This window comes from Pipistrellus hanaki (genome assembly GCF_964339955.1).
Source record: "Pipistrellus hanaki genome assembly, chromosome: 8".
NCBI classification, from domain to species: domain Eukaryota; kingdom Metazoa; phylum Chordata; class Mammalia; order Chiroptera; family Vespertilionidae; genus Pipistrellus; species Pipistrellus hanaki.
Genome location: NC_140510.1, coordinates 18,950,338 through 18,974,690, shown reverse-complemented (window position 1 = coordinate 18,974,690; position 24,353 = coordinate 18,950,338). Strand labels below are relative to the sequence as shown.

At 38.0% G+C, this 24,353-nt stretch overlaps 1 protein-coding gene across 2 annotated transcripts in view; it reads right to left on the bottom strand.

Moving 5' to 3' along the window:
* Positions 1-24,353, bottom strand: part of THSD7B (thrombospondin type 1 domain containing 7B) — a 959,962-nt gene that overhangs the window by 496,281 nt on the left and 439,328 nt on the right. For both annotated transcript variants that reach the window (XM_084891907.1, XM_084891906.1), the window contains one exon: positions 17,911-18,080. In XM_084891907.1, the coding sequence (XP_084748033.1) occupies positions 17,911-18,080 (170 nt within the window). The remainder of the gene's footprint in view (positions 1-17,910; positions 18,081-24,353) is intronic.

Below are 24,353 nucleotides of genomic sequence, written 5' to 3'. Positions count from 1 at the left end.
TCATACATATTCTGGTATTTGTCCTCTAACACCAAATATCAACTCTATTTGAATAAACATTTCCTTCACTTCATATGCTTATCCCAAATGTGTATCCATTTGGATATAATGAAGAGGCACTCAGAAATAGATCTATTTCATAACTTGGGATCCTTCATCCTATGACATAAATGGTCAAATACAGATTAAAAATGCTTGTAGTTATAAATCGTATAAGGAATCAGCTGTATAAAGTTGAGTTTACATGCATTATATGATGTCCAAAATAGAAATGGAAAAGAAAGAAAATAGCGCTCCTCTAAAAAGGTCTTCCGTCTAACATAAAAAGAATAATAAAATGTGTTGACCTCTGACAATGGGGTCTAAATTATAGTATATAGTGTTTTCCACTCGACTAAGGATAAAAGAGAAGTCAGGTGAAAGTCATAATAAATTGAACTTCAGAATTCCAAGAAGTAGAATTATACCTAGTATATGGTCACAATGTCTTTTATTCTTTAAGTCCATTTCAGGCCATTTAGAAACTGAGTAAAAAGTAATAATTGTGTCTTTATAACAAGTTACAGATTTTCAAAGATCTCTGACACAGTTTTCTCACAGTAGAAGTTTTCTGCAAGAGAAGCCACATGGCTTATATACGACACAAGAGCAAAGCAGAAAAGAAAAATCTGTGAAATCATAACTAAAAAAGCAATAGTATTAGCAATGCATTAAAAGCTTTAATGCTGCTCTGACAGGGATTGCTCAGTTGGTTGGAGCATCAAAAAGTCAGGGGTTCAGCCAAAACCAGTTTGGCTCAGCGGTAGAGCTTCGGTCTGCGGACTGAGGGGTCCCAGGTTTGATTCCGGTAAAGGGTATATACGTTGGTTGTGGGCACATCCTCGGTGGGGGGTGTGCAAGAGGCAGCTGTTCGATGTTTCTCTCTCATCGATGTTTCTGGCTCTCTGTCTCTCTCCCTCCCTCTCTGTAAAAAATCAATAAAATATATTTTAAAAAAGAAGTCAGGGGTTCAATTCCCTGATCATTTATGTTTTACTCTCAATGTTTCTCTTTCTCTCCCCCTCAAACAAACAAACAAACAAACAAAAGTTATGGTGCTAAAGGTGCAAACTACACTTAGGCCTGACATCTAAAGTCAGCACTACCCCTGGAAACAAGTTCTTTTGGAGCTCTGATACCAAGTCCACTTCCTAGAACATGGAAATTGTTGCTGAATTTACAGAGGAAGAAACAATAATAATAATGAGTAAACAGTGCAAGTTAATAGAGAAAAATGCATATTTTATAATCACATTCAATTTTAAGCTAGGAAAATAGATGGAAAACTGGATGAGGTACCTCAAGTCTAAGGTCTACAACTGACAATCTTTGAAAATCAGGCAAGTTTCAACTCCTCCAGGTTCCAATTTACATATTTTAACATAAAAATATTGAATTATGTCAATCTTGCCCAATCATCTTCTTGTATAAGAATTGCCTTTTTTATTTTAAAATGTACAAATTAGGCCCACACCAGATATACTTAAGCAGCATCTTTAGGGGAGGAGCCCAGGACCAACTAAGTGTGACAATACCTCGGAGATTCATACCACCATATTTGTTGATAATTTTTGCTTAAATGATATCTACATTTCCTCTTGGTTCCAAAATTTAGGTGTTGTTTTTTTTTGTTTTTTTGTTTTTTTTGGTTTTTTTTTAAAAAAACTTGCTTCAAATAATACTTTCTTATATCTAAATAGATACTAGAGAAGGGTACAATTAAACCAACAAATAATTATATAGTTTATTTTAATAAAATTAGTCTTAAAAATGAAAGATATTATTTCAAGCTGCATCCAGTCTAAAGAATATGAAATAAATATGACCAATTTGACAGTATATCCTAAATAGAAAATAAATGACAGATATAGAATTTGGGGGAAATAATATACTTGTAGTGTCCCCAATCAATTCTATTTCAGTGTAAGTAGAAAAAGAGTATTACATATAAAAAGATTTCATTCAGAATGTAACTGAGTTTTATATTTATATTTCCTCCTAATACTTAATATACTTATGAGATAGAACAAATACATCCTATTATCCTTACTTTATAAAGCCAAAATTTAGTAACTCATCTACCCAATTTTAAGTATTATTACCAGTTACAAAGGGAAAATAAAAAAAGCTGTTTACTTAAATCCTAGTTCAGTATTTATTTCTACATAATTTCATTTTGCCCAAAAGTAATCATTATTATCTCAACTTCATGTACATTTAAAAATTCCAACAGTGAAATATTTTTTAAATGTTTGTTACCTTGAGATTAATAGGAGGGACAATTTATAGACAAAATTATTTAATTGTCTGAAAAAGAATTTCTAGAACATTATCTCTATCAACTATTTGGGCAAAATCATTTTAAATTTCATATCTCAAAAATTTCTACAGGAGAAGCCAATCTGATTTATTTATTTATTTATCCTTTTAAAAATGTGTTTTCACTGATTTTTAGAGAGAGGGGAAGATAGAGACAGAAACATGAAAGAGAGAGAATGATGGATCAGCTGCCTCCTGCACATCCCCTACTCGCTAGCAAGTCTACAACCCTGAAATGTGCCCTGACTGGGAATCAAACCTCTTGGTGAATAGGTCAGTGCTGAACCAATGCCACACCTGCTCACCTATTTCTTTATCCTTAATAAAGTCTTCTCATGGTGCATTGGCTGAAGCTACATACCAATAGCACAATGACTCTATAATATCTATTTGATTCAGGGAAACAAAACAAATGTCCCAAGAACAGTGTAGATGCTGCAACTCCCAAAGGAGAATAGTCATTTTCTAAATAAAAGCATGTGTTGTTTCTGGGGTTCTGGGGGCAATAATAATTTTTTTCTCTGAATTAACACCACGAGGTAGGATATCAAACAATGAAGTTGCTTTTAGCCAATAAAAGATATTGAAGAACATAAGCATTTTATTGGTTTATAAAGTGGATATACTATTCCCTTGATTGTAATTAGGAAACCAGAAGATCAGCACTACATGCAATTGTTTTAGTTACATATTTAATGAAAAGGGATATGTTAACCTGCATATGGATTTGGGTATGGCTGTTTTGAGATAATTTTTCCATGGATCTGTCCTATTTCTGCATGTCCTATGACCAGAGATACTGATGGCCTTTGTTCCAGGCTACCTTTTCAAGCATGTTTAAATAGCAAATAGCATAGGTTGTGCAGATTTGATTTCAGCCTCCTTATAGGAGAGATTAGTGTTTCTAAAGCTCAGTATCTCCCTATTGAGATACAACTCACTATGTGGTGAGGTATCACATGGCCATGTGTGTTGTACTGTGGCAACTAGGATTGAAGAAACTAATAATACAAATGATGATATTCAGGCTACTGACATTTTTGTGAGCAACAAACTGACTTTTGTCTCTGATCAAAGGGCCTCATGTCTTCTGCCAGTATCTATAAAACAGCTGCCGGCTAACATGTTATAGCTGAGACCTTTGATAGTTCTTGGTATGTGTGTATGTCAGTTATTCACATTTGAGCTTACAAGTAGTTCTTCCTACAATGTGTTTGCACAATTCCTTTAGAATTGTTTGTCTTTCAACTCTCTGTGAGCTAAGAAATCCTGGATAGTTATTTTATGACTGGTCATTTCAATTAAGTAACTGAACAGCCCCGGGAGATTTTCTGAACACATCAACACTTTTTTTTTTTTTAATGTTCTACCAAAATTCATTCCAAAATTCTCACATCTACCACTTTTTCTGTGTCAAAGTTTTTATGGAATGCTTAGGCTACAGTCTATAGACTTCTTCCGTTAAAATCAAGTGAAATGCTTTAAATGAAATGCTGATGTACCCAATTCTCAAATTTGTAAGGAAGTACAAAATCTATTAGCATTCAATTCTGAATGCACTCACAGAGGACTCATACATTAATGTCCTGTTCTCAGTGATTGACTATCTCAAGTAGAGGTTAACCAACAAGAAGCTTAAGTAGTGACCCCTGGTATATACACCTTGACAGGGTGGGCAATTAAGTGTCCAGGGAAATGCATGGGTCATGCCCCACTGGCTTTACACATTTTTAATACTACCCCTTCTCAGAGAGAAGAGATCACATAAAATTATTACTGAAAAAAATTTTGCCATTAGATCATATTCCAACTTCTTTATTTTACAGATGAAAAAGCCAAGCATTTGCATTTTAATAGAAACTTTAAAGTACATACTCTTTTCTTCTAGGTTACCCATTGTTTTATCTTGCATCTGAGAAATATTTTCATATTAGACCAACATAATCCATTTGTATTCTTCTCTCTCCAAATTGCCTTTGACTTCCTGATATTCAAGATGGGTTTGTTCAGCCTTCTGTTCTAATAGTATTTCATAGAGTGCCTAATCTATGTCAGGGTTCCAATCGATGTGTGAATGCAAAAAAAGCAAAGCCTTCTGTGTTTAAAGCCTTCTGTGTTTAAAGAAATAAAAAAAAACTCATGCCTTGTACTTACTGAGCATTTAAAAGGACTGTGTTCTGATTTTTTTCTCCTTTACTTATGAATAATCTCATTAATCCTGGCAACTCTATTGTTATTTCCATTATTCATATGAGAAAACGGGAGGCTTAGAGAGGCTGTGTGACCTGATCAACATCGTACAGTCAGGAGGTGAGGGAACTAGTGCTCAAATGTGGCAATCCCCACTTCAGAGCTTAACATCTTCATTGCTAAACTAACTAAACCTCTGTAACCCTTCACTTCATACTGCATCATCCATATATTCATAAGAACTATCTTATTTAATTTAATAAACACCAAGAATTTATTTCTGAGACAGAAAAGAAGGGGTTTCAGGAGGCAAAATAACCACACAAACAAGGGTGAATCTTAACCCCCTCCTCACCAGTGAATATGTTAGGTTACGTGAGAAAGGGGGTGAAGGTTGTGCAGAACTGAGGTTGCTAATTAATTGACCTTGCAATGAGGGGATTGCCTGCATCCTCCAGGTGGGCCCAATGTACGCACAAGGGTTCTTACAAGTGGATAAGGGAGCAAAAATAGTCACAGTCAGAAAGGAATGGAAAGATAAGTTGCCGATTTTGAAGACAGAGTTGAGTCATGAGCCAAGAAATGCAGGCAGCTTGTTGAAGCTGGGAAAGCAAGGGAAGGTTCTTGCCTAGAGTCTCCAGAGGTGCACAGGCCTGCTCGCGCCTTAATTTTAGCTCAGAAACAAACATTTGGACTTCTGACCTCCAAAACTCTAAGATCATAAACGTGTATTGCTTTGAGTCATTAGTTTGTAGTGATTTGTTACAGCAGAAATAGGAAATGGATGTAGGAGTGCAATTAACAGGGAAATAATACCTGTGGCAGAGCCTGCCCGCTGCCCCTCAAAGCCTGTGCTCCATTCCAAAGTGCACAGTTGTTGCTAACAAATGGCTGCCCAGCAGGGATCATATTTTCCAAGGACTCCAACCTTCCTCCCCTCATTTCTTTACATTGAGACTGACATACAACGACTCGGTGGACTGTGGAAGTGAATCAGTCAGGAGTCAAGATGTTTCAGTTCTGGGTCCCTGACTCATGCTCTCTGTTGCCTGGGATGATGCAATGCTACCAGTAGCTTCTGGACGCAAGATGAAAACTCAGCACAGAAAGGTCACCTAACTTGCCTGAAGCCGCACAGTGAGGCAGAGATAGAATGAATGAAAGGGACAGTGGAGTAAGTTGAAGCCATGCATGATATATCAGCAAGGGCTATATTATGCATGGCTCTATGAGTGATGTTAAAAAGTTTTTAATTCAGAAGAAACCTCTTAAGTCATTTTGCATGGGAATGGTAATCTCAGTTAAGATTTCTTATAAGGTTGTTTTGGCAGGAGTTTAGAGAAGAAAAAAAATGATAATATCTAATAGTTATTGTTTTTTTAATAAGGCTCTGTTCTAAGGGGGGTGTGTGTGTGGGTGTTGTTTTCATTCAATCTTATAGTACTCCAATGAGCTAGGAAGGTTCATTATTTCTATTGTAAAGATGTGGAAACTAAAAGTAAAGGATTACAAGGGTACACAGTTTGTAAATTATAGGGTAAGAATTTGGACAGAGGTAGTGTGTCTGCAGGGCCCACATGCTGAGCCACAGGAAACATGCCCCACTCTATTTAGGAGGAAGAGCAGAAGGGAGAAGTCAGTAAGGGTCCTATGACAGGAGTACATCTAAGAAACAATACTAGAAGGTAAGATAATTGGAAATAAATAGAATAACCAAATAAAATATATACAGGGCTTCCCCAAAATGTATATAGATACATTTTTGATAGCTCAATTAATGTTTCTTTTTTTTCTTTTTCTTTTTTCAAATTTAATCCATTGGAGTTGATACTTATTCAAGGTGTGTATACATTTTTTGGGTTACCTTGCATTTGGAGGTAGAATTAATATAATTTAGTGATATAGTGAGTTTCGGTCAAGAGGTAAATGACAATAAAATATCATGGACAGAGCCAAGGTTTCTGCCAATAAAATATCAAGGACAGAACCCATGAGCACTGGGATAAAGGAGGGGCAAATTCCTGAACTGTGGAACTCCGGATTTTGGGTTTTGCAGGATAACATAGAGTCTAATATGGGGAACACCGAATTTAAAATGGTATAGGTCAGTGGTCGGCAAATTCTTTAGTCAACAGAGCCAAATACCAACAGTACAATGATTGAAATTTCTTTTGAGAACCAAATTTTTTAAACTTAAACTTCTTCTAAAGCCACTTCTTCAAAAAAGACTTGCCCAGGCCATGGTACTTTGTGGAAGATCCTCACTCAAGGGGCCAAAGAGCCGCATATGACTCAAGAGCCGTGGTTTGCCAACCACTGGTATAGGTTATTAAAATAAAAATAGTTGTTTACAATTCTGAGTACCAATCCTAGAAAGAATTGGTACAACTTGGATAAATTTCATCAAGAGTTGAATACAATTGAAGCCTCAGAGAAAAACAGACCTTAAAAGAGTAAACAAACTATTGTACAATGATATATTCTACACAGAGATGCAGAGTCTTAGAAGCAGCATCACGATTCAGCTTGCTTTCCAGATTTTCTCTTGATGTGGGAATTGATTCTCCTCTCCATGATGCTTGAGAAAATAGCCAGAAGATAGAGGAGTAATTGAACTATTCTTAAGCAAATATATATTTTTTAAAATTTTATTTTATTGTTTAAAGTATTACAAATAGTAGTATATATGTCTCCTTTTTCCCCCCATTGATCTTCTCCCTGCTTCCCATACCTCCTGGCACATGCCTTCACTGCCCCCCGCCCAGAGTTTTGCATCCATTGGTTATGCTTATATGTATACAAGTCCTTAAGGTGAACTATTACCTCCTTCCCCTCAACCCTACCCAGCCTTCCCACTGTAGCTTGACAGTCTGTTTGATGCTTCTTTGCCTCCATATCTATTTTTGTCCATCAGTTTATAATGTTCTTTATATTCCACAAACGAGTGAGACCAGGTGGAATTTTCTTTCACCGACTGGCTTATCTCACTTAGCATAATGCTCTCCAGGTCCATTAATGCTGCTGCAAATGGTAAGAATGCCTTCTTTTTTTTACAGCAGCATTGTATTCCATTGTATAGATGTACCACAGTTTTCTAATCCACTCATCTGCTTATGGCATTTAGGCTGTTTCCAAATCTTAGCTATTGTAAATTGTGAAACATGAACATAGGGTTGCATATATCCTTTCTGATTGGAGTTTCTAGTTTCTTGGGATATATTCCTGGAAGTGGTATTACTAGGTCAAATGACAGTTCCGTTTTTAATTTTTTGAGGAAACATAATATTGTTTTCTACAGTGGCTATACCAGTCTGCATTCTTACCAGAAGTGAAGGAGGGTTCCTTTTTCTCTGCACCCTCTCCAGCACTTGTTTGTTGATGATAGCCATTCTGACAGATGTGAGGTGGTACCTTATTGTTGTTTTGATTTGCACCTTTCAGATGATTAGTGATTTTGAGCATGTTTTCATATGTCTCTTGGCTTTCTGAATGCCCTCTTTTGAAAAGTGTCTATTTAGGTTCTTTGCCCATTTTTTTGATTGGATTGTTTATATTCCTTTTAAGTTGTATGAGTTCCCTGTAAATTATTGGAGATAGAATTGGCAAATATGTTTTCTCATGCAGTGGACTTTCTTGTTGTTTTGTTGATGGCTTCTTTTGCTGTGCAAAAGTTTTTATTTTGATGTAGTCCCACTTGCTTATTTTCTCCTTAGTTTCCATTTTCCTAGAAGCTATATCAGTAAAGATATTGCTACAACAAATATCTGTTATCTTTGTGCCTATGGCTTCTTCTAAGATTTTTATGGTTTCCAACCTTAGTTTAAGTCCTTTATTGAGTTTATTTTTGTGTATGTTGTAAGTTGGTGGTCTAGTTTCATTTTTTTGCAAGTATCTGTCCAATTGTCCCAACACCATTTATTGAAGAGAATGTCTTGATTCCATTGTATACTCTTGCCTACTTTGTCAAATATTAATTTATCATAATGGCTTGTGTTGATTTTTGAGTTCTCTTTTCTGTTCCACTGGTCTATATGTATATTCTTGTGCCAGTACCAGGCAGTTTTGAGAAAAGTGGCTTTGTAGTATAGCTTGATATCTGGTATTGTGATCCCTCCAACATTGATCTTCTTTCTCAGAATTGCTGCAGCTATTTGGGACCTATTTTTATTACAGATGATTTTTTGAAGAATTTGTTCTAAGTCTTGGAAGTATGCCATTGATATTTCAATGAGGATTGCATTGAATTTATAGGTTGCTTTGGGTAGTATGGACATTTTAATAATGTTGATTCTACCAATCTAAGAACATGGTATATTCTTCCATTTGTTCATGTCTTCTTCTCTCTCTTTTTTTCAATTTCCTGAAATTTTCTGAGTACAGGTCCTTTATCTTCTTGGTTAAATTTTTTCCTAGGTATTTTATTTTTGTTTTATTTTTTGTTGCAATGGTAAATGGATTGCTTTTTTAGTTTTTCTTTCAATCACATAGAGATCTTATTGAGTCTTCTGTCTGAAGGACATAACTGAGGAGAAGTTCAAACTAGAACATGGAAAAACTGCCAAGTACTAGAATAAGTTAGTGAGTAACTTATGAAACTTTCATGCAGGAAGATTTGTACAATAAGCAGATGTTTCTTCTGTATCTTGCTTGCCAGGGTACTCACTTATTCAACAAGGCTGGAAAAATAGATTTGGAAGGAATAACTATTTTGGAGAATATTCTGCCAAGAGGAACCTCATTACCTCTTGGCTTGGTGCTTCAGAAAAGTCAAATCCAGCTGACAAAATAAAGTTTAGTGAGACACCCAACTAAAGACTGTAAATTCTCACATCTCAGCATGCTTTTCCATATGCAATCTTCTGGTCTGGGAAGGAGAACTTAAATGTTCATTAATGAAGTGCAGGTGGAAGTGAGCAATAGAAATCAAGAGAAATGTTGTACCCACATGAAAAGAAAAGCCTAAAACTGAACGGTAAGACTAATTGTAGAAAATTGCATTCATTAGCTCAAGAAATGCCTGTTGAGATCATACTGCCTGTGCCAGGCAATGTGCTACCTGCAGTGAAGTCTACCACAATTACTAACCCTGTTCTTGCTCTCAAGGTTTACACCAGATGGGGGGAAAAGAGGAAAAGAAAACAAAGGAGAAGAAATAGAAAAATTGCATGATGAGAAAAATAAAATATAGAAGAGGAGGAAAAGTGAGGCTGAGAATAAAAAGAGAAGACAAGTAAAGCAGGGCAAGAAGAGTTGTTTGCAGCAGCTACCCAACTTCAAGCTAATGCTAGGTCCTACACAGATAGACTGTTATAATAAATCCTTAAAAACGGTGTCTCTCGTTCTTCTTTTGACATATGTTCACTGAGTTTTATTATAGTGAAGGTCATCTAGAAAGCAGAGCCTACAATGAGAATTAAGGTGTTAATACTTAATTTGTGAGGTGCAAGGTCAGGAGGCAATGATAGGGAGAAAACAGTGAGAGTAAAGCAACGATTCAATGCTATGTGGTTTGTTATTGTGCTGACTATTTCATATTCAATCACAAAGACATATAGAAGATTTGGGTATTTGGAGACCAGAGTTCTTGGAAGGATTACAAGAATAGACTGGCATAACATACAGTGCACTGGGAAGAGCCTGTCCCCCTCCTAAATTATATTTCCCATTGGTGAAGTCCACTCATCAAGTAGCTATCTTTAAGGCTGCAACATCCAACTCCTCAACTGCCAAGAAGCCAGATCCCATGGACCACAACGTGGTGTTATATCCATGTTTGAAAGTGGACTGGCAATTGCATGCTTTCAGAGAATCAACAATAAGAAAGAAGGTGGTGAAAGGAATATGAGAAGGGGCAAAGCCTTGAATTCAATACAAGCATTGTATATGTGCTAGATATTGTGCTGATTGCTGAGAACAACATTGATGTGGTCCCTGATCTCATGGACCATGCACAGTAGCCAGGTTAACAGGGCACACAAACAAACAATGATAGTGCGGTGAGATAAAGTGCTTTGATGGATGAAGAGAAGAAACCCTATGTAGTATCCTAGGTTCAGTGACTATGTAGGGGTTATTCAGGGAAGAGTTCTGAGCCAAGGATTAAGTTTGCTAGGATGTAGGGAAATGACAAAGATCTTAGGATTGTGGTCAGCACTCAGACATAGACTGGCTCTGAAGGCCTAGAGCAGTGGTTCTCAACCTGTCTAATGCCTCGACCCTTTAACACAGTTCCTCATGTTGTGGTGACCCCTGACCATAAAATTATTTCCGTTGCTAGTTCATAACTCTAATTTTGCTTCTGTTAATGAATCGTAATGTAAATATCTATGTTTTCTAGTGGTCTCCAAACCCCTGCTGTAGAGCCTAAGACCATCGGAAAACACATATTTATATTATGATTCATAACAGTAGCAAAATTAGTGTTGTGAAGCAGCAACAAAATAATTTTATGGTTGGGGGTTGCCACAACATGAGGAACTGTATTAAAGGGTCCTGGCATTAGAAAGGTTGAGAACCACTGGCCTAGAATGTGCTAGAAAATGTTCCGTGTGTTGGAGCTCAGAGTGTTGGACAGGAATGGAGAGGCAGCAGTTCAATCCCACCATCTCAGGATCTGATCATCAGCAGGTCTAAGACCACAGAATGCTACCTCTCTGTACTCTAAACCCATAGCCCCTTACCTTCACCCACCCACATTCATGTTCAATTTCTTTCTCTATGCTACCCCCAAAACAAAAAGAATCCAATTAAACATTCTCTCATTTGAGGAGTTTCCCAATTTGACTTCCATAAGATTGTGCACTTTTCCATTTATGGGCTGGGAACTGGTACTGAAAAACACATAAAAGAAGGACCCCAAGAATGGTCTGCAAGGACTTCACTGCCTAATGGGTTACAAAGATAAGAATATCAATTGCTAGAAGTCAGGCAAAAAGTGATGTGTTGTTACAGGGGCTTGCACTTGGTGCAATAGGATTAGGAAAGCTCTAATATTACCTGGTAAAACCATTGGGAAACATCCAAGCACATCTTGCTCTTGACAATTCTGCTCTTCCTTGATGACAATTACTTTAGTTTCAGTAATGCACAGAATTAAGTTATCAATTCAGTGTGTTAATTTTAAAGAAATATTAAGTATGTTGCAGAAATATGAACACATTTTTTCTTCCTCTTTAGGAGATAATATTAAGCAGGACTCACACGCTATCAAAAAGCATTGTTCCATAAGCATTTTTCCCCAGGAGGAACCATGACTCAATGCTAGATTTCTTCCTGTAACATCCTGCTTCTATAATTTTTCTAGGGCCATTCTCTCCTGCTCTCTTTTTAATCATGTGAATTACACCTTGAGCTAAATAAATTAAGAAAATTTTGATGTCAAGAACAGCTTGATAATTTAATGAATGCTTAATGTAGGAACTCTTCAATATTTTTGCTAAGCACAGTAATTCAATAAACACTTGCTATAGTGCACTAAGGATCAGTTTGTTACACTTGATTAAAAAGTCACTAAACTGAGATACAAATGCAATAAATAGAACCAATAAAAACCAATCTTAATTTAGACTCCTAGTGACCTAATAGCTTCTAAGTGTTTAGTGTGCTTTCTCTAAACTTTTCTGTTTTCCCACTTTGGGACTTTTGGAGAGAATCTCTGAACTATATGAATATATATATATATATATATATATATATATATATATATATATATATACTCTCCCCCCAATAACTGAGTACATTTCCAAGGTAGAAAGTTTACAGGCTTTCTGTTCCATGGTCTCAACTGAACTGCCATCAAATACCCTGATGTTAATTAGCAAAAATTATTTCATTAGATTATCTCTGCTTCTCTGTTAGAAGAAAGCAAGATAAAATGCTGCAACCTCCTTTAAACAGTCTTATTCTTTCTGTAAGGTTTAACACTAAGAAAAGTTCTAAGTTCATTGTTTTCCTGACACTTTATTCTCACACCCAAATGAGCTTATTGACTTTAAAACCAATTTCTTAAGAGGGGAAAGGATACTTGCAGGCCCTCAAATGATGGTGAAATATCTCCTTTAATAGCCCCTTAAGAAATCTGTTCATCTGTTCATAATGTAAAGTACTTTAGTTCACATCTAAAAACTTCTTAGATAATCAGATAAGTTTGCAAATAGGACATGACCACTCATGAGAATTTTCTTAGCATACTGACATTTCTACATTTTTAGATACAGCTAAGGATATGAGTTTTCTTCACTTAAAAGCCTACAGTGGGTACCCACAGTCTCAAAAATAGTCATAACTCTAGGGGAGCCCAAAGGCCTAGTTTTCAGGAGCCATTGTCACTTCCTGTCCTCTGTTCTCTCCTTTCTCCAGTGCTTTGGCCACCCCTAAATATAAACACCTTAGTTCTTTTCCAAATGTCCCTCCTGCCCCACTTAAAACATGTTTTCCTATTGATCCTGCAAACTCTCATTAAGCATCACCTCCTTTATAAAGATGACCTTTCTGCAACATTATAACATGGAATATATACACATACACACACACAAATACACACACACACACACACAGGGTAGGGCAAAAGTAGGTCTACAGTTGTGAGTATGCAAAGAATAGAGTTTATTCTTGTATTATTATTTACTACTAGAGGCCTAGTGCATGAATTTGTGCACAGGTGGGATCCAGCCAGCCCGGCCCCAATGGGGGTGGATTGGAGCTGGGACTGTTGGGAGGAAGAGATGGCGGGAGGTTGGCCAGATGGCCAGCCCTGATCAGGGCCCAATCAGGGCTGGGCAGGCTGGGGGAAGGGGCATAGAGAGATTGGCTGATGGACCCCAACCTCAATTGGTGTGGTGGGGCCTATTGGGGTCAGAGCTGGCTGGGGAGAGGGGCTGAGGGAGGTTGGCTGCCCCACCCCTTGTTGGGCAGGTTCAGTGGATGCAGTGGGCATCATAGCAACCAGTCATTCTGGTCATTATGGCATTCTGGTCACTGGCTATATATATATATATATGAACAACTATAAACCTACTTTACTACACCCTGTATGTACACACACATATATATAATTAGAGGCCCATGTATGAAATGTATGCAAGGGCCTTGTCCCAGGCCCTGGACCCCAGCCCCCACCTGCTGCCACTGTGGTCAGGGGCTTCTGCAACTTTATCTGGAAGGAAAGACATATTATACTTTTATTATCCTATATAATAAAAGGTTAATATGCAAATAGACTGAACAGTAGAACAACCAGAACAACCGAACTACTAGTCGCTATGACGTGTGCTGACCACCAGTGGGTATGTGGGGAACATGCGGGCATTGGCTGTGGCTGGATGGTGAAGCAAGTAAGCAGGGGTGCCAGACCAAGGAGGGGTGCCAGTCGCTGTTATTGAGGCAAGCCTCTGGTGATTACTGAAAAAAATTTTGTTCCTGTACCATAGTCCCACCAGGCACTCACACCTGTTGCCCATGCCCAGCACTGGTTCTAATCACACAGCACCATAAGCAGGTGTGAGTGGCTGCTGGCCTTGATCACCCCAAGGGCTTCTCCACATCCTCCTGATCCTGGGAGGTGATCAGGGCAGAAGCCACAGCTCATTCCTGTTGACGGTGCTGGCCCTGCTTGTACCTGTGCTGGCGCCAGCCCCAATCACTCCACACCATTAACATGTGGAAGCACTGGTGACAGGAACAGGGCTACAGGCACAAGGGGACCAGAGGCCGTGGAAGGAGGGGTGGGGCAGAGCACAGAGGATGGGCCTAGACCTGCCCCTGTGTCTACCACAGCCTTGCAACCCACAGTTCCTTTCAAGGTGCATGAATTTGTGCACTGGGCCCCTAGTTATAGATGATCACATTATTAAGACACAATATCCTAAATGTTTGTTCAATTGTCATTCCAATTAAGAGACTATAAATTAATGATAACAATACCCTAAAACAAGGTACATAAATTATTTTAAAAGTATGAATGTATCATTGTCATCCACTATTAACTGAATCTTACTGGAGTACAGGGGTGAACTAATGTATTCAACAACTCAAAGCTAAAGTGTGCTCCATTTTCAAGATAGCTTTGTCTATTAATGTCAAGTAATAAATCTGAAATTTGAAAACAAACAAATCAACAAGCAAGCAAACAAACAAACAAACAAAAAACTGGTAGTGTTCTGCTTAACTGCAACCACACCAATACCTTTTCCCAATTTCTATTTAGTTTTTGTAGTTTTTGGTTTCATTTTTTTTCACATAATGAATGCATCTCTATGTTGTTTCACTCCATAATTGTTAATATTCTAGGCCCTAGGCCACATTGCCATAAATAGATTAAATCTGTCTCAGTCATTATTAGGTTTTAAAGGTGTGTTCCTTGTTTCAATGTTTTACCTTCTAAGAAATCATCCTTGAATGCAGGCTAAGTGGTTTTAATTTCATTTGAGAAAAGGGCAAAAAGAAAGTGCCCTCACCAAATATAAGCTTTTAGATTTGCAGATAAACATCACCCTTATTAGTGCTTCTCTTATAAAATAAAAACACAGTTCTTCCTACAACAATAATTGGTAAACAAAATCATAAGTAACCCTCTATATTTGTATCTCCAATTCTATTGGCCTGGCTGCTATCACTGGTAATACTTCTCATATTGATTATTACAGCACTATTTTGACGCAGCTAAAACATCACATGAACACTGAACAATAGAACCAGGTAAATATGCCATAGCTGTTCTTATACTATTCCTACACACACCACGAATTGAGGTCAAATGGAGACTGGGACATTAGCAAGAATAAGTTGCCACAGAACACAATTCAGTCTCAGTGTCCAGCCTCAGCTAGAGAATTGGCAGCCTTAAGGAGAGAATTAGCATTCGTCCTAATCCCCATTCTAGCATTTAGAAATTCTATTGCATGAGAGATCCATAAAAACAAATCTTGTGTTTTTTACCTCCCCCTCATCAACCTTCAGGATTGTGGATTGGTCTAAGATCAGGTTCTCAGAAAGCAGTACAGCTAACTCACAATGAATGGCAGGATTTTGTAGGGGGAATAAGTGAAGCAATTCCCATTGCAGAAACTGAACAGACAATCCTAGAGTCTAAGGAGAAATCAACCTGTGGGAAAGTCAGCTGTGACTGAGAAAATTGATGCTATTAAAATTCTTTCTCCAAAATCTAACATAATAATAATCATAAAAAAGATGTCCATAAAAACTGAAATGCAAAATCCTCATCAATTTTGGCCTTCTTTCTGCATTAGCTGGAAAGATTAGAAATATTTAAATTCTGTCACTTTAATTGGGCAAAAACACTCCATTGGTCCCATGCACTGGCAATTCAACTATTCTCTTGTGTTTAACTTGAGCCAAGGAAGAAATTCTCATGTTGCCAGCTTTGTCAAGGCACATCTATGAATGATGACAGTAGGACAAGGAAAGAATTTGTAAGAAAGAAAAGTGATAGCTGAACAATCTTTCTGGTTCACTTCCTATAAGAACAAAATAAAAACCTTTGTTAATGTCTACAAAGGTAAGTAGTAAGCTATACCATGCCTTTAATGCAATTGTGACTGTGTTGTATTTTCCAATGAGGCAATAGTTTGACTCTCTCTATTCAACTTTGCATACGAGTACATGGTCTTGGTACACATCAATGTGTTTACATCTTATCCCCACATCTAAGACCCCTCCAAACCTTTACCCCTCTAAGAACTGGGCTACCAGGTTTAGGGATTTCTAGGTAATTTCTTGTTTCCATGTGAAACAGCATACTAATCTGAAAGTGCAAGTTGGCCTTAGATTTTTCTCCTCTTCTTTACATGCTTAAAGCATATGGTAGCAGGGTTTAATAGGCTGCAATATATATATATATATTTAATACCCCTCCTCTCTTGAACTGCCGAGCTTGCATGTTATTGTCAGCTCTATAACACCATTCATCCACCTCTTACTAATTAGAACCTTCCTACCCAAGATGTTTCCATTAAGAATGTTGGAAAGATTAAAGCTGAAGAAATTTTAGAAATAGGTTATCTATAATTAAAGCTATTTTCACTAAAGAAAATTTAGGAAGATGAAACTGTCAAAAGAAGATTAAAAGTTGAAGCTAAAAATAGATAGGTCAGACATTTTATTTATGTGTCGACCCTGAATACTCCCAAACTAGAGACAATAGTAAAAGGGGGGAAGAAGAAGGTGAAATAGAAAGGTCAACCAAGGTCAGGAAGAAAAAGCTGGAACTCTTTATTGATCTTCTGTTCTTTCAAGTCCAGAGGAGTAAGCATAGTCATGTTTTATCCTGGACAAGAACGTGTGTAAATTTTCACTTTGAAAGTTTTACTATAACTTTTATAAATCTTTATTAAAATTTAGCTATCACTTTTAAAATAGCTCTAGCCTGTAAATAGGGGAGTAACTTTGATTGTTGAAACAAATGCTAAGGAGTTTGTAAAGATTATTCTTCTGTGAGTTATAAGGTGCAGCACCCAAAGGCTATGGTCATAGAAGCCCCTGGAACAACAAAAGGCCATGTCAAAAAAAAAGACACCAGGTAGAAAAATATTCACAGGATAAAAAGGACGTATTTCCATAGCAAGAAAGCTCAGATCTTACCTCCCTAACTAAATTCCACAGGAGAGGACCTATGTGCACACCCAAGAAAACATCCCACCTGACTACCTCAGCAGAGGGCACTGCTGTGGTTGGAATATGTCACCTTCTTCTAGAGTAGAAGCATTTTGTCCACTCTTGGCTTTTCAGCCAATTGACTAAATACGTGTGGGCCAGTTTTTCAGTCTCTATATCTTATCACTGTCTCAAACTCTGAAACAAATGGACTAGTGCTGAGGTTGCACCTGCCCAGGAGAAAGCCTACCATGGAAGAAATTGCTTCTTCTTCTCCTGCTTCTTTTCATAACATTTAAAATTGTCAATTTGGCAATAAATTGACATTGGCCTTAACATTTAAAAGTAATGCATCTGCAGAAATCCCCACATTCACAAATTCACACACACACACACACACACACACACACACACACACCACCCTTGAGGAAAAAAGATAAAACTATTACTCATTCATTATCAATAGACTCACTCCAGCCTCTCAGAGTGTAGTATTCATTTGTGCTACAGCAGCTGTTAGATATATTTTCTCATTTCACTTTCACAACGATCCTTTGAGGCTAATATTTTTTAACCATTCCAAATTACTGCAAGTGGCAGAATTTAGGAATGATTTGCAAATAGTCAACAAAACAAATGTTAAATGTGTGAATGCTGAGGGTCCACAGTATCCAGAAGAACCTGAGGAGAGAGAGCTGGGGTTGATTTCCCTTCTGGCAGTGGCACCATCTGTCCCTGGAACTGGCTGCCTACCTTCCTTGGCCCTCTGTGCGGTGGACGCCGGTGTGCTCTGGGCACAGTACACTGCCCGGGTCTGGATCCCACCTCCACACACGGGTCCCGTCACAGGCCAGTGGGGGTCCTGCTGCTCGAGGAGGAGAGAGACTTGGCATTCTTTCCACTCAGAGGTCCTCCAGGAATACCTGTTCGGTTTGGTTTATTTAAAAGAAGAAGAAGAAGTAAGGAAAATAGAAAACTCTAAGGAAAACTTAAGTCATGACACCAAGTGTGCATAATCATCTCTCTTTCTAGGGCCAAATCATTGCTTGGGTAAGGAAGTCCACTGGTGTGGAACACTAAATCCCTTTTATGTCCTGGAGAAAAACCATCCTAACCAGATGAGGTGAAGTAAGAAAATATGGATAAACACTACAATTTTTCCAGCCTTGAAGCTGTAAGAATAAAGAATTAGAAGGAGGAGTTGGAAACCAAATGAGCTTCATTCATAGCAGCTGCACTTATAACGGGGCCTCATTTCACAAAATTCTAGCTAACTCTGTGAAAGTTGGCCTTTCTTCTTTTAATTAATAGGATACTGTTTGAATGTGTGAAGTTGGGAATATATTAATTTTAATGAACTGAAATGACCTCCAACTTTTTAACTTTCTTGGTAAAGGAAAGTATTTCTACTTGTTTGACCCCACTGGGAGAAAGATGGACATATTAAAAAATGAATTAATGAAGTTCTCCTTTATTTAATTGATGGGTACTTTTTTTTACACGTGTTGACATTCTGTTATTTAAACTGACTTAGCAATATATCCCCATAACTTACAACTAGTTAAGATACACACTAAGAGAAAAACATGCATACATGAACACATACTCAAATAAAGAATGAAAACACAATGGACTCTGTATACAACTGGCAGAAAATAAAACAACTGTAACAACACCACACTCATACCTGAAGAATTATTTCAGACAGAATTTCCTTTTGAAGGTTACTACAACATTTCTCATGCCCACAGTATTAATATAATTCTATGGCATTCACATAAATACCAACAGACTCCTTAACTTCTGCAACAATAAATGAAACCTAAGAATATTTTCATATCTGCTACCCCTTATCAGATTTCAGGGGGGTGGGGGGACTCTCAGCTTTGTGACGGTTTAAAAGAAAACAAATATAGTAATTAAATAAGCACATGTCACCAAGACTCAGGCATAATGGAAAGAGTAAAATTGAAATCAAGCAATGGATGTTGAAATCAGGAGACCAATCTCTAAGAAAACCTAAAGGTGACCAAACCCCTCACAATAGATGTCATCATTCTAAAAAGATTGAAAGCCCTGGCTAGTTTTTCTCAGTGGTTAGAGCATTGGCCTGCAGATCAAAGGGTTAAGGGTTCAATTTCCAGTCTATGTCACATACCTTGGCTGAGGGTTCAATCTCTGGCCCAGGTTAGGGCAGGTGTGGGAAGCAACCAATGTTTCACATAAATGTTTCTCTCTGTCTCTCCCCCTTCCACTCTCCCTTCCACTATGACAATCAATGGGGAAAAAATACCCTGGGGTGAGGATTAAAAAATAATAAAAATAAAAAACAAAAGACTTGAAAGCTGAGAATCATTAGTCTTGTGAAAAGCCAGCTAAGGAAAAAAGATTTGCATAAACCTTTGCAGTTGTAACACAACTCTTCTCCCTCTGCTTTGCTACTTCACTTTCATATGATTTTCAAGGCTTGGGAATGAGTGGGTTGGGCAAGAGTTTGGAGTACAGAATTTAGGTCCTGCTTATGCTGGTGAATATAGACAATACCTTCCTAATTCTTGGGTGTGAGAGACTGGGAGAAGTTCGGTTCTCCCCAGGGGTAGTCCTTCTCCAGGGTTGAAGCTCCTAAGCCCTTTCTAACTTGCCCAGAGTTGCCTCCTGACTCATATTCTCTAAGGCCACTCAAGCCAAGGCTAGTTCCTCTGCCTCTGAGCCTTGGGGCACAGGTGGCTCTGTATTCCAGGCAAAGACACCATGATGCAGGGGTGTGCAGCAGTGATATGATGGAAGTCCTCATATCAAACCAGCTTCCTACCAAGGTTCCTTGGAAGAGCTCTCTGGCTATTAAGGAGGGGTGAGCTGACTCCTAGGACAGCAAATAAGAGGCAAAAGGAAGGTAGAGTGGAGTAGGTGACCAGCATGCCTCAGAGACCAACTGACCTGGGCTTTGTCACTCATGGGACTTAGGCCCAATTCTGTTTTCTCATCTTTAAAATAGGAGTAATAACACAAATGTTGAACCTGGCATGTAATAAATATTCAATAAGTATTAATTCCCTTTCTTCTTTTTAAAAAAATATATTTTATTGATTTTTTACAGAGAGGAAGGGAGAGGGAAGAGAGTTAGAAACATCCATGAGAGAGAATCATCGACCAGCTGCCTTCTGCATGCCCCCGACTGGGGATATGCCCGCATCCAATGTACATGCCCTTGACCGGAATCAAACCTGGGACCTTTTAGTCCACAGACCAACACTCTATCCACTGAGCCAAACCAGTTTCAGCTCCCTTTCTTCTTATGTCCTTCTACATGTGCCTTTTGCCCACCCACTGCCACAGGAAACACACACACACACACATATACACATGCAGTTCACATTTTATGTATGAGGATTTCATTGATTTTATCAACAGTCCTAATATTAGGAACTCAGAAATGTCATTTGCAACTTCCAGCAACTAAAGTTCAGCCAAGAGCATACTAGTGAAAGAAACAATGTGAGGAAGTATAGAAAGTCACAGTCATCTGTTAGCTTGTTTGAGAGGAATGGCCCATGTTTCACTCTACATTGGTCACTGTCGCCTTTTCAAGTCATTTCCCTGTGACCCTATAAGAATCAGCAATGGAGGAACTTTGGAAGTCATTCTAGAGAGAAAATGAAAAGAAAAGTTTAATGACTTTAGTTTTGTAAAATGTAACAAAAAAACCCTGTTGGTAGCTCATTAAGCAAAGACACACCAATTCCATTCACTCGCAAAAGACAAATTCTCTAAAGAAAGAGAAGACATTTCTCACTGTGGCTCTGAGATCCCTTACCACTTCAGAGAAAATACTAGCACAGCAAGTGGCAGAGAGGAAGCATGCCAATAAAGGACTTCTTCATGCCTTTATAAAATGAGGATCTTTTCATAGTCTTTTTTTCATCCTTTTATCTTTATTTTCTCAAAAGCACTATCTACAGTTAGTCATAAATCACCCAGCAGTCATGCAAACCGGTCATCCTGAACTCCACCTACCCGGGAAAGTGTCTCCAGGATCTGACAGAATGAGACATCAAAGGAGTTCACTCCGCTCCTGGTTACTGGCTTTCTCCTTTAGAAGCCCTTGCAGTGCTAGTCCTGCAGCCTCTGAACAACATGGCTTTCGGGCCCTCTGGGACTCTCTCTTTAACGGCTACCAGTAAGTCTGAGTCAGAGACCAGGTCCTTTCCACTCCTTCTCCCAACTCGGATGCCTTTCAACACCTCATTTTGTCCTGCTCAGGAGGGAAATTCAGGGATTCTCAAAGGCCAGAGCGCTACCTCCTCTAAAGAAGCAGTATTTTGAAATCGATTGTGGAAATGCCTCAAGTAGAGTAGAAGGCCATGCTATGAATGAAATTAGATCGTCCTCCCAGTCCCTTACCATTATGATTGTGTAGGAGCCATTTGCTCATGTCAAAGGGCTCAGCCGAAAGGGATCCAGGAGCCATTAACTTACTTGGGCTACTAAGGTATCAAAACATATCCCCCCAGTTAACAACCAGTAATGTCTGCATGCTCACTCTGTGGCAGATCAGTCACTAACAAATTTAGGTGCATTACTTCATTTAATTCTCCTAACAACCTTATCAGGAAAATATTACTTCCCCTTTTAGAAATGGGTGAATCAACATAAAAGCTTAGTAATTCTTCCAAGATCACATAATTAAGTAGGAGAGCAGGGCACAAAGTCTGATTCTAAAGCACATCTGCTTAATAAAATGACAATCTGTTAGATTAAAATAGTGAATGGCAAACCAATGAAAGCTAATCAGAGGATACAGGAAGCAAATTCAGCTATCACACCAAGTCACTATGGGGACAATCAAATGTTATCTTGGGTTTAAGGAAGTGTTTTCTAGGCTAAAGCAAAAACAAAAACAAAAACACACACACAAAAAAAGAAAAAGAGAGAAAAAAGAAAAACATACAATAAATCTTCTGTTGGTAAAAACTAACCAATGACATTTTGCATTGGAAATACAAATGCAATTTGAGAATATTTTATAGCCAAGAATTTTATAATTAGAGCACTGTGGTGACATAGGGTCAGATTTCAGTACATTCAAGAAATAATTACAAGTTAATGAAACAAAATATAATCCAAATAAAAGGATCTATAAATACAAAAGTGAAATTCCCACTAAAAATTATAGCAGACAACCTTTTTTTATGCCCTTTCAAGGCCCTACAGCCAAATTCCCCACGGGTCACTGTTGATTCTGAGTCTTAAGAAAACTTGCCATCATCCAGTCACCGAAAATAACTCACTGCCCCCCAAACCTCTGAAAAGGGAAATGCTGATAACTCAAATACTGAATACCCATTACAATTAATACAAGGAAGTGTTGTTAACATAAATATATGTATGACAGACTGAAGGCAGGAAGGATGTCAAAGTCAGGACTCCCTAGAAAAAGAAACTGGCCTGTCCAAAAAATCAGTGAATCATTTAACCATGAGTTCATTTGTCCTTTCTTTCAATAAGTAATTCTTGAACTCTATGTGCCACACACAATTTCAGATGATAGAAACACATCGTGGAGAGCAAGGCATTGACCTTGGAAAGTTTATCTTCTCCAGAGGCAGACAGAGAACTGCATCAAGACACAACATGGCCTCAGCTAATGCAGGGAGAGAGACAAAAATTGCTATTTCAGTGTCATGCCCAAAGAAGTCCTCAGAATTCTGAATAAAATGATAGAGTGAGTACAAGAGTAAGTAGGCAAGCGATTTTCTAGGCAGAGAGAACAAAGATGCCAGGGAGTGAGGGTGCTGGGCATTTCTAGGAAAGTACAGAAACCAGTGTGATTGGGACAGGCGAGTCAAGATGGGAAGGTCATAGGAAATGGGGTGTGGTCAAGCGTCAGGGTACAGAGAGCCTTGTCAGCCATTCCAAAGACACTAGGAAATTGTTGGAAGTTTTAGAAATATGATGATGCAATTGCAGCTTTAAAGGACCACCTAACTACTGAGTGAATAAACTATGAGGAGGTGGGAGGGAAGGAACAAGTTTAGAGGCCTTTGTTGGTCTAGAAAAAAGATAGTAGTCCTACTGGGACAGTCATAGTGAATGTGGTGAGAAGTGATCAGACTCTGGACATACTGTGAAGGTGGACACAACCTTCTAATGACTTCAATGTGAATGGGAGAGAACGAGATGAGTGAACGGTGCTCCCAAATTGATTTTACTCTATTAGCAGCACCATTTCTTGGCAATAAATGATTAGATGAGATAGTCCAGGAATGGGGACAAGAACCCATCATCAGGGAAATTAGGTAGTATAACCCTGAAATTCAGTTTTTCTTCATTTACCTCCTAGAATCTGCTTTCTGAATAATTTTTTCATACCTAAAACCCATCACCTAATTTCATCATATGTTCCCATATGTCTTAGCCTACCCCTAAACAATGGTCAATAAATATATTCACATTATATTGTTAATATTAAGTATGTTACCATTCTAATGAGTTCTATACAGCTTAAACAAAGAAACCAAAATTAAGCCTCAGGAATAAATTGTCTGATAGTGGAAGTACATATTTCCATCAAGAAATTCTGGTTTAGAGAAGCCTGCTCAATGCCCTGAAGTTCAATCACCTATGGTAGCCAGCTTATCTTCCTCAGGATTTTGTTGGCTAAACCAAGGAATCCCGTGATCAAACTATACTCCAAATGAAAGGGGGAGAGGAGAAAGGGTAATAAATTAATTAATTGCTGTGAAATAATGAGCAGTGATGTCCTAAATTAGCAAAGTCAAAATTAGAAAAGCAGGCACATTTAACAACTATTTTTAAAACACCCCCATCCTATTAATGTAAACTAAAGTGATTCTAATAGCAATAGGAAGGCAGGCCCATCAGAATTTTATAGCAAGTTCTGCCCTTTAGAATGCAGGCTTTGTCACTTTCACAAAGCGTAGAGTTGCTTAAAAAGAGTAGATTTATTTTCTCCTGCTAAAGGTTTGGACTCCAAGCAGAGTAACATGAGGTAGAATCTTAAGTAACTTAATAATGACAGATTTAAAGAATAATTGCATTAGTTAATGGTCATATTTTGACTAAGCATGTTTTGCAAACACACTTGGATTTAAAACACTGGTGCAAGGTATTCAAATTGAATGTGTGCATGTTAAAAATTAGTTACTGCAGCATGACTAATTTATGATAATGCCTGT